The following is a 16,391-nucleotide window of genomic DNA, read 5'->3' as shown; positions in this document are numbered from 1 at the left end:
TGTCTCTATCCCCTCTGGAATTGGGAGAGAAGGCACTAGTGTTTTGTGCTCCATGTAGATGCCCCGCAGGACAGAGCTGAGGGTGTGACCAGCCACTGACAGAAACCAAGGTCTCACAGTCCAGACTGAATCCTGACAACACCCATGTGTGAGTGTGGAAGCTAATTACCCCCAGCAGAGGCTCAGTTGAGACCACAACCTCAGTTTGTGAGACACCTTAAGTTAACTAGGCATACCCAGCTAAGCTGTGCCCAGATTCATGATTCGTAAAAACTGTGGGGTGTTAAATTCTTGTCCTTTCTCATGCGAGGTTTTAGGGCAATGTTGTCAGATCCATAGAGACAAAAAGTAGAATGGTTGTTTCCAGGAGCTCCAGTGAGAGGAGAATGAGGAGTTGTATCTAATGGGACAGAGCTTCATTTCTGCAAGATAAAAGTAGTCCTGAAGATTGGTTTTGCAATGTCAATGTTTTTCTCCCTACTGAATGACATACTTACAAAATGTTGAAAATAGAAATTTCATGGTATGTGTACATCACCACAATTACAAGTAAATTAATAAAGAGAGTGAAAACACAATCCACAGAATGAAAGAATTTTGAAAATAAATCTGATAAGAAACTTGTATCAAAATATCTAAAGACCTCTTATAAGTTAATTATAGAAAGTAAAAAAATTCAATTTAAAAATGACAAAGGATTAAATACAACTTTCCCCAAGGAAGATAGACAAATGATCAAGATTGCACATGAAAACTGCTCATCTACAAAATGCTAAAGTGAAACGAAGTCATCAAGCAAAACCCCAAAGTGCCTGGTCTGGTGGTACAGTGGATAGAACGTTGGCCTGGGATGCTGAGAACCCAGGTTTGAAACCCAGAGGTCTTGAGAACAGGTCACCAGCTTGAGCATGCGTTCATAGACATGACCCCATGGTGGCTGGCTTGAGCCTAAGATTGTTGGCTTGAGCAAGGGGTCACTGGTTTGGCTGTCTGCCCTCTCACCACCACCCACCCCATCAAGGCACATATGAGGAAAGCAATCCATGAACAACTTAAGTGCCATAACAACAAGTTGATGATTCTTGTCTCTCTCCCTCTCTGTCTGTCTATCCCTGTCTGTCCCTCTCTCTCTCACTAAAAGTGAGATAGTAAAAAACATTGTCAGGGACATGTAGAGAGACTCGCACCTCATACACAGGTGGTGCAATATAAAATGATGCAGCCACTATGGAAAACCATCTGTAACCAACCCGGCCAGGATCCTTTTTCTTATATTATTAAAAATAATATTTTACTTATATTACTTAAAATAATATTAAAAATAAAATTAATTATCTTAGAAATATCACAATCATTTGCATTTCACTGTTCTCTAGGTACATAGGCAAAAACTGGTCTAAATTAAATTTCCTTATGGTGTGAAATGTACACCTAAGAATGTACCGAACACATCTCACACCCTGTGGTTACACTGAGAAGAGTCCTTGCACCCAGGCTGGGCTTGGGGTTCAAACTTCCCACCAGAGCCAAAAGAGCTCTGGGATTCTTTCTCTTAAGGATGAAATGAGAGGGGTTGGGGAGGGATGGGTAGAAAGTTCCAGGCTTGCAGGGATCGAAGACGAAAATAGATCCAGACTCAATTAGAGATGATGAAGTCATGTTTCAGTGTCTGCATTTATAAACAAGGGTCAGAGTTCCATGAATGGACTCAGCCTTACACCAAGCCCTTGTTCCCTGGAAAAATAAGGCCGTTTTAATCCAGCGTGGCCTGGCCTGGGCCACCTCTGGTCTGTACCTACTTGCTGCATCTGGAAACTGAGTCACGACTACCTGTGCACACTTGTGCCCTCGCCTTCACAAAGCGCTGGGGAAAAACAACACAGCCCCAAAACTTGAAAAAAATCTATGCTAGGTCTGGTTCTGCACACAGGCGAAAGCACTTCCAGAGAAACCACGTTCCTCCCGCAAACTGTCACTAGGCACAAAGGGGCGTGGCCTTAGGAACTGCCCAATCATGGGCGCCGCTGAGGCAGGTGGGTAGGGTTCTGTTCTGCCCAGGCCTGAGCGTTTCTACTCCATCCGCAGTGTTCTGGGTTTGGTGTCGCTTGCGTTAGATGGTCTCTGGTGGCTCTGTCACAGCCTTTGTCGCGTTTTGATCTACACTAGCCGTGGGGATCGTAGGAAGGATTCAGGGAGGCCCAGGAAACCTAGAAATGGTGAGTGTGCTACTCTGAGGGAAAAGGGGCTGGTTGGAATCCGCTGTGGCGGAACCCCGGCCTCCCCGCGGTCAAGTCCGGAGTCCGCCACCGGACTCCGCCTCTGCCCCGGGCACCGCTTGGTCCTCGGTCCCCTCCGGCGGCTGGCCGGCAGCCGGGATCCGGGGAGTCCTGTCCGGTCACTGCGCGGCAACTTCGGCCCCGAATCTTCTCTGGGCAGCTCTGCGCCCGCAACCCCGTCTCCCCAGGTGGTGCGGTGACCACCGGGAGGGTCATAAGAGGACAGTAGTGACTAGGCTCTGGGGCTGATGCGTGGGAGCAGCTGTGGTGTGTGAGGTCCTCAGTCCTTTCTGTCTCCGACCTCGTTTCTCCTGAGTTTTCCAAATGTTTGGGAAGCAGGATCTGAAATCCATGACCCTATTCCTACCCCAGTCTTTCGGGGGGGGGGGGGGCAACAAGTCCCTGAATTTCTAGTTTCATCCAGGCATTCCCTAAGCCAACTTTCCTCCGCCGAATCACAGCATTATCATCAACTATTTGTCCTATGACATTTTAATTGTCATTCTTTCCCCTCAGAGCTTTGCAAATGATCTTATTAAAAGACTTATATTTGTAGATATTTGGCATGAGAAGAAAGCCTACAAGAACCACCTTGAGGACGTTGTATGAAATCCTGTTCCTCTCCCCCAGGTTCTTCCCTGTATGGCTCTCACGGAATTACATTTTAAAATATGTGGCACAGGCCCTGGCCGGTTGGCTCAGCGGTAGAGCTTCGGCCTGGCGTGTGGGGGACCCGGGTTCGATTCCCGGCCAGGGCACATAGGAGAAGCACCCATTTGCTTCTCCACCCCCCACTTCCTTTCTGTATCTCCCCCCCCCCTCCCCCGCAGGCAAGGTTCCATTGGAGCAAAGATGGCCCGGGCGCTGGGGATGGCTCCTTGGCCTCTGCCCCAGGCGCTAGAGTGGCTCTGGTCGCGGCAGAGCGACGCCCCGGAGGGGCAGAGCATCGCCTCCTGGTGGGCAGAGCTTCGCCCCTGGTGGGCGTGCCAGGTGGATCCCGGTTGGGCGCATGCGGGAGTCTGTCTGACTGTCTCTCCCCGTTTCCAGCTTCAGAAAAATACAAAAAATAAAAATAAAATAAAAAAGTGGCACAGACATCCTATAGGAAGTCCTTTGAGTAGAGAGGTTCATCTTCAGAGACTTTCCTGGGTGATGTGTCCTGTCAGCACTGCCCCCACTCTGGATTTGTCACCTCAAAAACATTTATTGATTTAATCAACAGCTTGAAACAGTATAAAATATTGTAGGTCCAAACAAGCATGAGAGACGTGAATGTCTTTTAAGATTTTTTTTTTTAATTGATTGATTTTAGAGAGAGGAGAGAGAGAAAAAGGCAGGGGAAAGGAGCTGGGAAGCATCAACTCGTAGATGTTTATCGTATGTGCCTTGTGAGGGCAAGTCAGTGTTCCAGGTCCACAGTTTATCCACTGCACCACCACAGGTCAGAGAAAAGACGTGAATTTAAATATGTACATATTCCAGTCAGACCAGGCAGTGGTGCAGTGGATAGAGTGTGGACGGGGATGCAGAGGACCCAGGTTCAAAACCCTGAGGTCGCTGGCTTGAACGGGGGCTCATTCTGCTTGAGTGCAGGCTCACCAGCTTGAGTGTGGGATCACAGATATAATGCCATGGTTGCTGGCTTGAGCCCAAAGGTCTCTGGCTTGAAGCCCAAGGTCACTGGCTTGAGCAAGGGGCCATTCGCTCTGCTATAACCCCTCCCCCTCCTCATCAAGGCACATATGAGAAAGCAATCAATGAACAACTAAGGCAGGGGTCGGGAACCTATGGCTTGCAAGTCAGATGTGGCTCTTTTTGATGGATGGCTGCATCTGGCTCGCAGACAAATCTTTAATAAAAAAAATAATAAGGTTAAAAATATAAAACATTCTCATGTATTACAATCAATTCATTTCCTACTGCTCATGTTCATGGTTGCGGGTGGCTGGAGCCAATCACAGCTGTCCTCTGGGACAACACCAGATTTTTATTGGATAATGCGTAATGTACATGGGTCGTTGTATGGCTCTCACAGAATTACATTTTAAAATATGTGGCATTCATGGCTCTCTCAGCCAAAAAGTTTCCCGACCCTTGAACTAAGGAGATGAAACAAAGAATTGATGCTTCTCATCTCTCTCCCTTCCCATCTGTCTGTCCCTATCTGTCCCTTTCTCTGTCACCAAATCTACATATATATATTCCAGCATTAGATTCTATTTTCATAGAATTTGTTCACTCTTCCTGAGCATGTGTATTAAGATTCACAGGTTTGTTTTCCTTTTGGGTGCTTTACAATTCCAGGGCTTAGCCTTGCAGAGAATTGTTCAATTATGACTATTTACAAATCATTTTCTTTCCATGGAAATATAATTAACTGACATCTTTTTTTAATAGATACTTAAGATTTTCTAGTTGAACTAGTAAAAGACCTTTACAAATTTCTTCCTTCCTTTCTACATAAATACTGAATTTAAGTGATTTTGGTGGGTTGTTCAAACTCTGTGTTTGTGTCATTTAAAATATCAATGGTGGGCCCTGGCCTGTGGCTCAGTGGATAAAGCATGGGCCTGGAATATCAACATCCCGGGTTCAATTCCCAGTCAGAACACACAGGAGAAGCGACCATCTGCTTCTCCACTCCCTTCCCTCTGTCCTTTCTCTCCCATTTCCTGCAGCCAGTGGCTTGATTGGTTCAAGCCTTGGCCAGGCACTGAGGATAGCTCAGTTGGTCCCAGCGTGTCAACCTCAGGTGCTAAAAGTACTTGAGTATCAGCCCCAGATGGGGTTGCCAGGTGGATCCCTGTCAGTGTGCATGCAGGAGTCTGCCTCACTACCTCCCCTCCTCTCACATAAATAAATAAATAAATAAATAAATAAATAAATAAATAAATAAAATCAATGGTGGTCCAAAGCAACTACAGTGTGAATGAGAGGCCTATGGTCAGCGACTCAAGCCAGGGTTTTTTTGAGCCTGTAAGTGCTAACCTAGAGGTGGGGCGGGGGGGAAAGCAACATTTTTCAAAGTGAGAGGAACAAGCATTTATTTAAGATCAGTAGAATAGCTTTGTGGGAAGCACTGATTCAGGTGGAAGCCCAAATAATGTTCCACTTAGGAGGTAACGGCAAGAGGTATTTATGAGAAAGGAAAGGGAAACAATTACATCAATAGAAGGAAGACACTTCTATTGCTGCAGATAACATAACATGGAGTTTGTTTCTTTTTATTATTGATTTTAGAGAGAGGAAGAGGGAGAGAGAGAGAGAGAAACATCAGTTTTATCTTCCGCTTATTTATGCATTCATTGGTTGATTCTGATGTGTCCTGACTGGAGATTGAACCAGCAACCTTGGCCTATTGGGACAATACTCTAACCCAGTGGTAGTCAACCTGGTCCCTACCGCCCACTAGTGGGCATTCCAGCTTTCATGGTGGGTGGTAGCAGAGCAACCAAAGTATAAATAAAAAGATAGATTTAACTATAGTAAGTTGTTTTATAAAGATTTATTCTGCCTAACTTAGCAAAAATCCAACATAAAGTACTTGGTAAGTAATTATTATTATATGCTTTAACTTGCTGTAACTCTGCTTTATAAATTTTATAAAGTAAAGTTACTTCCCTACTTTATAAATCACCATTACTGTGGAACTGGTGGGTGGTTAGAAAATTTTACTACTAACAGAGATACAAAAGTGGGTGGTAGGTATAAAAAGGTTGACTACGCCTGCTCTAGAGTGACTTGTTGCTAAATTCTTCCAGCTGAAATTGGGAAATGGAAATTATGTGTTCTTTTGGAGGAAAGAACTAGTGAATCCTTTATGTGTTTTATAATTATGGGCAAACTCACCAACAATCCATGTGGACTTTACTCTGTTGCAATCTGCAGCTCTTAACTTGTTCCTCAAGGGCAGTGAAGCCCAGGGTTCCCTGTTGAAGTTTAATCATAAAGATTTCTCCTGGTCCATTATCTCACTGTGGGTTCTAAAATTTTGCTGGAAGCAGCTCTGAGCACATGAGTACAGTCCAACTTGTCATGCCTTCTTTCTTGTGTCTGAGCTGTAAGTTCTAAATAACTGACCCATCTCGTTAAGTTGGACAGAGAGAGAAAGGAAGAATTGAGTCTGTGATAAATAAAACACAAGTGACACGCAGTATTTCCCCTCAAGCATATTCACATTGAGCTAGCTGCACCTGATTACTGGTAAAGGCCTGGAGGACATGGTCAGCTGGTTTTACTGAAAGTTTGATTTCTGCAGGCCTCCTCGACTCTCATGTTTGATGACAGAATGAGGAGGAAAAGCTCCCAGTTTTTCACTATATCTTATTCTTTAAAAATTTATACACATTTTACCCTATGCCTCCTGGAAGAATATAAATGGTGGGTAATAAGAAAGAAAATGAAAAAAATTTTTTTCACAAGGAATCAATGCTCTTAAAATGATAGTATATGTTTCATCTGTATAGCATTTTAGTTACTTTCCTACATGCTCAGGACCCTGACATTGGAGAGGAATAAGATGTAAAGTGATCACAACAAAACTGTGTAATTTCCATGTGTTAATGATGGTGTTAAATTTATGAGAAAGTAAGTGTGAACAGAGAATACGTTTTTGATGATCAAGTCATAGATGAGATGTTTGGAGACAAGAGAATCATATGTAATCTTCCTGTAAGTAGAGTCTAGATGTCCAATTCTATCATTCTCACTCATCCTACTGTATGCCTATTGGGACGTTTTAGAACTCAGTGGCCTTTGAGGATGTGGCTGTGAACTTCAGTCTGGAGGAGTGGGCCTTACTGGATCCTGCACAGAAGAAACTCTACAAAGAAGTGATGTGGGAAACCCTCAGGAACCTGGCATCAGTAGGTGAGGATGAGGACATTCCTTCAGTTGTCAAGTAAAGAACAAGTGTTTCTTGCTCATCAACATTGTTCTGTGATGTGTAATGTGGAAAGGGAGGATGCTGGTGCATAAACCAGGCATGATCACAACTCATCATAGATCTAGAAGCTAATAATTTTTTTTATAATTCTAATGCTTTGTGATCATTTTTCTGGTTCTGAATTTTAGGGAAAAAATGGGAAAATCCTGTCATTGAAGTTCAGTACAAAAACCAGGGGAGAAAACGAAGGTGACTTGCACAATAGAAAGCAGTGTCTCATGTGAGAATTCTCACTTATATAAAATTTTTTAAAGAAGCAAACAAAACAAATAAACCATCCTTAAAATATATTAGAAAACTTTTACTAAAAAAGCTTTCTTAAATGTAACATACATGTTCAATGTTTGCAATTTGTTTGTTTGCAGAGATGAAGTCTTGGAAAGCATTTAGTACATTTAATTTCAGACAATTTAAACAAGACATAAAACCCATACTTTTTTCTATAAATCATAATAAATATAATGAATATAAAATTCTTAATAAATCATTAACAGCGTGCTTCTTGTTTTTTGTAGAAGTCATATGGGAGAGAAGGTCTGTGAAAGTAAGAATAGTCAATGTGAAGAAAACTTCAACCTTATTTCAAATTTTAATCCAAAGAAGAAAACTACTGAAGTAAAACCTTCTGAGCACAGTCCATGTGGGAAATTCTTTGTGTCTTGTTCATCCCCTGATAGACTCATTAGATATCACACTGGACAATATGAGTATCTGAAATACAGAGAGAAGCCATATAAATGTAAGATATGTGGGAGAGCCATTAGCTATCTACAGTACTTTGAGCAACATGAAAGAAATCACAATGAAGAGAAAACCTATACATGTAAGGAATGTGGGAAAGTCTTTATATGCCTCAGAAACATTCAAAAACACATGATAACACACACTCAAGATTCTCCTTATAAATATAAGGAATGTGGAAGAGTCTTCAGTTGTTCAAGTTCACTTCAATTACATGAAAGATCACACACTGGAGGGAAGCCCTGTTGAGTGTAAACAATGTGGGAAAGCCTTCAGTATTTTTAGTTCTCTTCCAATGTATGAAATAACTCACAGTGGACAGAAATTTTATGAATGTAAGGAATGTAGGAAAGCCTTCAGATATTATCAAAGTTTTCAAACACATGAAAGAAATCACACTGGACAGAAACCCTATGAATGTAAAAAATGTACTAAAGCATTTAGTTGTCTCAGGTATCTTCAAAAACATGAAAGAATTCACATTGTAGAAAAACCCTATGAATGTAAAATATGTAATAAAGCATTCAGGTATCCCAGTTATCTTCAAATACATGAAAGAACTCACACTGCAGAGAAACCCTATGAATGTAACAATGTAGTAAAGCATTTAGTTATCTCAGTTATCTTCAAAAACATAAAAGAACTCATACTGGAGAGAAACCATATTGGAGAGAAACCATATGGATGTAAGGAGTGTGGAAAAGCCTTCAGATGTTATCAAAGTCTTCAAACACATGAAAGAAGTCACACTGGAGAGAAACCCTATGAATGTAAAATATGTAGTAAAGCATTCAAGTGTCTCAGTGATCTCCAAAGACATGAAAGAACTCACATAGCAGAGAAACCTTATGAATGTCAAATATGTAGTAAATCATTTAGGTATCCCAGTTATCTTCAAATACATGAAAGAACTCACACTACAGAGAAACCCTATGAATGTAAAATATGTTGTAAAACATTTAGATGTCCTAGTTATCTTCAAACACATGAAAGAATTCACAATGGAGAGAAACCCTATGTGTGTAAAATATGTAGTAAAGCATTCAGGTATCTCAGTTATCTTCAGATACATGAAAGAACTCATACTGGAGAGAAACCCTATAAATGTAAAGAATGTGGAAAGGCCTTCAGTTATCACACCAACTTGCGAAGACACCTGACAATGCACATTGCAGAGAAACCATATAGAAGTATAGCATGTGGAAAAGGCTTCAGTTATCCCAGTTCCTTTCAAACACATGATCGGGCTCACTGGATAAAACCTGTTGAATATAAACAGCATGGAAAAGACTTGAATTGGCCCTCATCCTTCCAAGTGAAAATTCCCATGGAAGAGAAAGAAACATGTAACATGAGAAAGCTTGATAGAAGATTACTTATAAAGTACCAGAAAAATTTTCAACATGAAAAAGTTCTTGACGTTGTAAATATGTTGTGTTTTTTAAACCTCTTTCTTAAAGTGCATTATTGGACCTTGTATTTCTACTAATTACTTTCAGAAATGAATATTCAGGTGAGATAATTCTGAGAGTTGTCTTTCAATAATAGTGCATAATATTAATAATGCTTTTCCCTTAAAATGTTTAATATTGTCCTCCATTTTGAAGCCTGTTAGATCCACAGGTATTTGAATTATATTTCTTACATAAAGTTAGGTTAATTTTTTTTACAGTGTTTCATTGTTCTGTGTTAAGGGGCCATTTAAAAAAAAGTTCGGTAGTTTGATTTTCTTAGTGGCCTTGTGGCAATCCTTTTATTCCTAGGTTATTATATATATTCTACCTTTTCCTCTGACAAAGCTCCTTTTGGGGGTTGATGGACATAAGAAACTTTTCCATTTTTATACAAATATTTAGAATAAATTTGTGTGGCAATTTTATGAAAGAATGTAGTTTCATGTGAATATTATTTTTACACTGTGACTTTGCTTTTTTTCCTTCTGACTGGTATTTGGTGAATTGACTTTAATTAAAGAAGAGAGACCTTTAATAGGGCAAAAAAATCTAGAGTTGGAGATGTTCCCCTTGTGGGTAATGTTAGGAGCTAGATTTTCCAGAATCCATCTCCTTTATGATGTCATGTGAGAGCTTGTCAGTAGCCTCACATGCATTAGATTTGGAAGGGAAAAATGACAATGGCATTAGTCAGATTGTGGAGCCACCGTTTGGACAGATAGATACATAGGAGCTTCAAGGACACCATCTTCCAGCCTATATTTTTGGATTCTTTGATTTGTCTATCAATACTATCATCAAAACCTTCACCAGCTAATAGCCATTTTCTGAGAGGTGTAGCTTTCAACTAATGTTTTCACAAGATGCACCTCAGAGATTCATCAGAGTGTGGAATTTTCTATAAGCCCTCTTGTGTCCATCAAGAAACTGATTCAGACTTTCAGGCTTTTATATCTGACTCTCCTCAACTCTAGATTATATCTGTATAAGGTCTAATTTGTGTAGAAAACACCTTGTGCTGTCAGCAGTGCTAGTGAGTTTGCTTTCACGATTCACTATGACATCTACAATGGTGCCATCAAACAGAAGGACACAGGACGTGTTCCTCTGCTCCATGTGCATGGGCTGCTTTGACCGGTCCTTCCATGTGAGAATAAGCAGCCTCCTCCTGTCAGGGAGACTGGAGGAGGCTGTTACTTGCAGCGGAATGGAATCCCTCAGCATGTTTTCACTTATGTTTGACTGTGTGTGATTAAAACTATGAGCACTTATGTTAAATGAACACTTCTGTAAGTTTGTCATAAAAATATTAACTGTTTTTATAAGCCATGTGCTCATAAGTACTATGTTTTTCATTTCCTGAGAGGATATGGTAAAATATCTCATTATATCTCATTATAATTAGAGGTTTTAATTTTTCCTCAGGCATATTTTGTTTTACTTTTTTATTGTTAGAGTTCTTGTTGTGACACTAATTTTCATTCACTTTTAATACTAAAACCTTAAATCATAGGGTTTTTTTAGTGTCCTCTTGCCAGTGACCTGCAGGATGGCAGAACCAATACTTAATTTTCTGTTGAGTTTGGTGAACCAGTTGTTAACATGGCACTTGTAATCAGGGTTCTCGCTAAGGTGGGCACCTGGACAGCCGCCCAATGTGGAAATCACAAATTTACATTCCTTACTCTTTTTTTACCGTTCATCTGCGCAACAGTGTATTCTAAGCACCTGTAATAATGTTAATATAAGCCATTCTTGAGGAAACAGAGGACACAATCTAGAGGACCTCTGGCTGCTGTCTCTTCTCCAGTGAGTACTAAGCTCCATAAATGGAACTGTCACTCAGAGAGAGGCTTCCCATTGTCTTCAAGACAGCCCCAGGGGGAGTGGTGGGGCTGTCCATCCACAGGTGAAAAAAATTGCAGGTGAAGATGCCAATCAAGAAGCAATATGGAAATATCTTAACAGTTTTATTTTTTATCAGATATTATTTAATATTTTTTCATTAATATTTTAAAACTCATAACAATCTAGTTTTGTGTACCTCTTTTATTATTCTTATTTAAGTATTAAATGCATGAAATAAACTACCTTTCAGTATTTTTTTTTTTACTTAAAATAGTCATTAGGGCAGAGAACTGGTTGTTTAATTATTTGAATCCCACCACTCCCCCTGGGGCTGTCTTGAAGACAATGGGAAGCCTCTCTCTGAGTGACAGTTCCATTTATGGAGCTTAGTACTCACTGGAGAAGAGACAGCAGCCAGAGGTCCTCTAGATTGTGTCCTCTGTTTCCTCAAGAATGGCTTATATTAGCCACCTCATGAGCTGGAACAGCAGCGATCTGTGCCCAAGTATTGTCACCACACCACTCCTAAGATAGCAGCTCAGTTCCATGTGCAGCGACTGCAACAGTCATGAACCTAATGGTCAGTCACACTCACAAAGAATTTACTTATCCTTAGCAACAGGTAGCTGAGGGTAAAGTTCCAAACTTCCAAGTCCTGATCTCCCAGGGAAGAAAGGCCTCATAGTGGGAGCTGAGTTGACAGGGTGCCATGTGCTCTAGGCTGCAGTCATCTGCAGTGGAGTCTTCACCAATGTGAGCTGGGAGGATTGACACACATCCACTGAGGAATCACAATAAACTCACACCGATATCACCCTACACATAAAGTAAACCAGGGATGGGCTGTAATGGTGCAGATTAATGTAACTTTATCCAACTGAGAGGACTCCACGGTGTAATGGGGTATATGTTGTGTCACTCGGTGTGTACAGCAGCAAAATGAAAATGACAGATACTGTAACATTTTAATGTTTAAAGATAAATAAAAACTCTCTTAAATTACATTGTAAAACACAGAAAAGGACACCACAGATATCTGTGGCCAAAATCAATAGGAAGTCTCAAGTTCCGGATAACTATGTCCAAACTCATAACCACATATGTAATGCTGGTGGCCAAGGCCACGCAGGTTCACATTGGATTCGGGCAGATGGTAAAAAAACTGCAGAGCTAGAAAGCATTGGGCCATTCTGTTTAATAAAGTCTCACAACGGCAGACAAGCACATGGACAAGCACACAGGCAGGGAAAACCACTGTTCAGGCAAACAGCAAAATAACCCCTCACAGTGGCGGGCAGGCAATCTGCCATTCACAAACCCCCTGAGGGCAAACACCCATAGCCTTGTATAGGCCATACACACGTGGCAAAGCCATGTGCTCAAGCACTAATCAGGCAAAGTGCTTATACCTGGTAACCCCGTGAGCAAGCCTAACACAGCTGCGCCACATGTTATATACATAAAATTTGTAATGTGACAAAAATGAAGATAGGTCATGGTTATATCTTCATCTTTTGGGGGAATCATTGTTTATAAAAAAAAAATCAGAAATTCTGTATTGCCACCCTCTATTCATTTCCATACCCAAGCAGTTCTTGGAAAAACTGGGAAGATATATTTCATGTGAAAATACAAGTGATTAATAATGACAATCCTCACTCACTGAGGCTCTGACCCTCATAGAAAAGGATATCGACAATTTTACAAGTTTTAGCCAGAACAATTATGCAGTAAAAGAAAGAAAATGAAACCACATTAGATAGGAAAATATAAAACTATCTCTTACAGATAATATAACTTATGTATAGAAAAATCTAAGGAATCCACTAAAAACCTATTAGAACTGATAAGGTATTTGTATCAAAAAAATATATAGGCCCCGCTGGCTGGCTCAGTGGTAGAGCATCAAACCAGCCTGTGACTATCCTAGGTTCAATTCAGGTCAGAGCACCCAGAGGCGACCATCTGCTTTTCCTCCCCACTCCGCCCTGCCTTCTCTCTCTCTCTACCCCCCTCCTGCAGCCATGACTCCATCGGTTGGAGAGCTCTTGGCCCCCCAGCACAAAGGTTGGCTTTGTGGAGGCTAAGGTGATGGTGCTTCTTTTGTAAGTTCCCCCTCCCTCAAAAAGTGTCCTCCTACATGTCCTCTTTTCTGATATTGGAATACTAATCTGTAAATGTCCGTATTCGATTGATGCAGAGTCAATCCATTGTGTGTGATGTGACGTATTTGTATTTGACATGACGATTCATCAAGGATCAGTACAGTGTGGCGAGACACGATTATGAGATGCATGTGCTCCACACGGGAGAGCTTGAGAGAGTGCACGATATACCAAGCGCGCAAATGGCTTTGTGTACTTCTTACTGAAACACAACACGGCACATACAACGTTGTAAACTCACGATTATTTCTTTCTCAGTGAATATTCAATCATAGACGGGTAAGCATAATTCACGTTTTATTAATTCATTATCTATTTAATAATTTCCAAATATGTATAATTTTATTTATTTACAAGTATTTTCCCGAAATTCGAGTTTTAAAGTGGAAATCTAACTTCAAACTGTATCTATTAATAACACATTTTGATTAAATAGTTGCATAAAACAGACTTTTTAAATTAGGAAATGATAAATACACCCGAATATCACTCCAAATTAGTGGTTTTGTTTAATATTTAGTTTTACTAAATGATTACTTTTTTCTTACAATTATTATTACAAATTAATAGGCATGTAAGCATAATTACAATATAAAATATTACAAATGTTTTTCTTATGCATTTATCTTAGTGTATTATTGTTGCAATGAATAAAATGTTTCTTTTATTTATGATTATTTTTTCAATTTATTTTTGTCCTTTTCATTGTATAAAAGTTGGTCACCTTAGTGGAGGATCCTCCTCAGGCAGGAAAGATAGCTGAGTTAGGAGCTATTCCCTTGTTACTCAGGAATAAGGGAGTCAGAACTGTCCAATCAAGCGCGCGTGATAACAGGTGGGTGGGGCTACTTCAGCAAACCGCGTGGACCCTCCTGGTTGCGCTGGCGATCTCGTCACCTCTGTGCTTAAACAGGTGTGGTGTCTCATGCTAGCGCGACCCGGTACTGGCTCCGAGAGCCATAGGGGAAATGCGTGGGTCCCCAGCCTGGAAATGGTGAGTGTGCGTGGCTGTGTATCCTTAAACTGGACTAGGAACTGGTCGCAACGAACGGTGGAGACATCCGGCCCTCGGTTTGAGTCTGCGGACCCGAGTGTGGCGAGGGTTATGCTGGATCTCAGTCCCCTCCGGCTGTCCGCGTGGGGGCGGAGCTGGCAGCGGGGACCCCGGGCGTCCTGCACGTCACTGCGCGGTGACTTCGGCCCGGACCTCTTTGAGCAGCTCTGCGCCCGCAGCCCCGCGGCCCCCCAGAATGTTCCGTGGCCACGGGGAAGACCCTCGGGGATAACTGTGACGCCGTCTTCGGGGTCCTGCATAGGAGAAGCTGTGCTGTTTGGTGCCCAGGCCCTGAAATTTTTGAAATGTTTAGGGAGCGGGGACTCAAATCCACGACCCTGGCCCTCCAGCCTAACTCTTCCTGAGACTGGCAATAAAGTCATAGATTTTCATACTTCTGCCCTCATTCTCAAATGCCACCTTTTGGTCCCCAATTCAAAGCATCAGCTGTTACTCTTCCAGCGTGCCTTTCTAACAGATGTATTTTGAATGTTTATCCTTTTTCTACATTCAACGAATGGCTCATTTTAAAGATTTTTCGCGTGTAGTTGTTTTACATGAGAGGAAAGCTGAGGATAACGGCCTGGAAACGCTGTATGAGATCCCTGTTCCTCTTCCCCAGGACCTTCCTTGGGCCCAGACACCCTGTGGGGAGTCCTTTGGGTGGAGGTTCCTCTCTGGACACTTTCCTGGGTGTTCTCTCCTGCTACCACAGCCTCTTCCCTGCGTTTGTCAGCTTAAAAAGACTTTACTATTTTTATGGTCTCCATTTTTCATTACATGTAGAATGTATTTAATCAAATAGTATTTGCAAAGACGCATGAGATAAATTTCAGAAAAAAACCCCACCAAAATATTCCAGTATTACATCGAATGTGTGTAAACTCCTTATTTTTCATTTTCCTCTGAAGTCTCTTCATTTTTTTCCTTGGGAAGTTTGGGAGTGATTTCAAGTGTAGGGAATACAGTCAATAATAACCCAATAACTTTGACAGATGGATAGTGGACTTTTTGTGGTGATCACTTTGTAAGGTGTATAAATGTGAAATCTCACCACATTACACATCTAAAAATAATGTAATATTGTATGTCAATTTTAATTAAGAAGAGCTTTTCCTGACTGGGCAATGGCACAGTGGATAGAGCATCTGCCTGGGATGCTGAGAACCCATGTTCAAAACCCTGAGGTCACAGGCTTGAGCACAGGCTCATCTGGCTTGAGTGTGGGCTCATCTGGCTTGAGCATGGAGTCACCAACTTGAACGTGGGATCATAGACATGACCCCATGATCACTGGCTTGAGCCCAAAGGTCACTGGCTTAGAACCCAAGGTTGCTGGCTTGAGCCCAAGGTCGCCGGCCTGAGAAAGGGGTCATTGGCTTGGCTGGAGCCCCCCAGTCAAGGCATGTATGAGAAAGCAATCAATGAACAACTAAGGTGCCACAACTATGAGTTGATGCTTCTCATCATCTCCCTTCTGGTCTGTCTGTCTGCCTCTCTTTCTCTCTCTCTCAATCTCACTCTCTTACTTAAAAAAAAAAAAAAAAAAGATTACAGGTCCTGGCCAGGCAGCTCAGTTGGTTAGAGCATCATCCTGATACACCAAGGTTGTGGGTTTGATCCCTGGTCAGGGTACATGCAAGAATCAATTAATGAATGTATAAATAAGTATAATAAAAAATTGGTGTTTCTCTCCCTTCCTCTGTCTCTAATTTTTTTTTTTAATGAAAAGAGGTTTGTGTTCCAGAATGAAAATTAGATATGAAGGCAATGTTTGGTTTACCCTCTTTTAAATGTGCTGTAAGATACTCAAGATTGTATATACTTCAGAGAGAAGTACTCCATGCCATAAAAATTGTATTACAGTGTGTATTTGGAACAAAATAATTGGGGCTTGGACATTACCCA

The 16,391-nt window shown here is 41.4% G+C and overlaps 1 protein-coding gene across 1 annotated transcript in view; it reads left to right on the top strand.

Annotated features, from left to right (window-relative positions):
- The first annotated feature begins 2,093 nt into the window (after positions 1–2,093).
- LOC136319372 (zinc finger protein 721-like) overlaps positions 2,094–16,391 on the top strand; it is a 52,173-nt gene continuing 37,875 nt past the window's right edge. Inside the window, 8 exon segments of the mRNA XM_066252655.1 lie at positions 2,094–2,216; positions 7,019–7,145; positions 7,350–7,410; positions 7,737–8,195; positions 8,197–8,552; positions 8,555–8,627; positions 8,629–9,438; positions 14,462–14,963. Coding sequence (XP_066108752.1) covers positions 2,214–2,216; positions 7,019–7,145; positions 7,350–7,410; positions 7,737–8,195; positions 8,197–8,552; positions 8,555–8,627; positions 8,629–9,438; positions 14,462–14,963 — 2,391 coding nt within the window. The 5' untranslated portion in view covers positions 2,094–2,213.

The sequence above is a fragment of the Saccopteryx bilineata genome, chromosome 1 (assembly GCF_036850765.1).
Source record: "Saccopteryx bilineata isolate mSacBil1 chromosome 1, mSacBil1_pri_phased_curated, whole genome shotgun sequence".
Taxonomy (NCBI): domain Eukaryota; kingdom Metazoa; phylum Chordata; class Mammalia; order Chiroptera; family Emballonuridae; genus Saccopteryx; species Saccopteryx bilineata.
The sequence above is the reverse complement of the archived record's forward strand: the minus strand, read 5'-3'. Positions and strand labels throughout refer to the sequence as shown.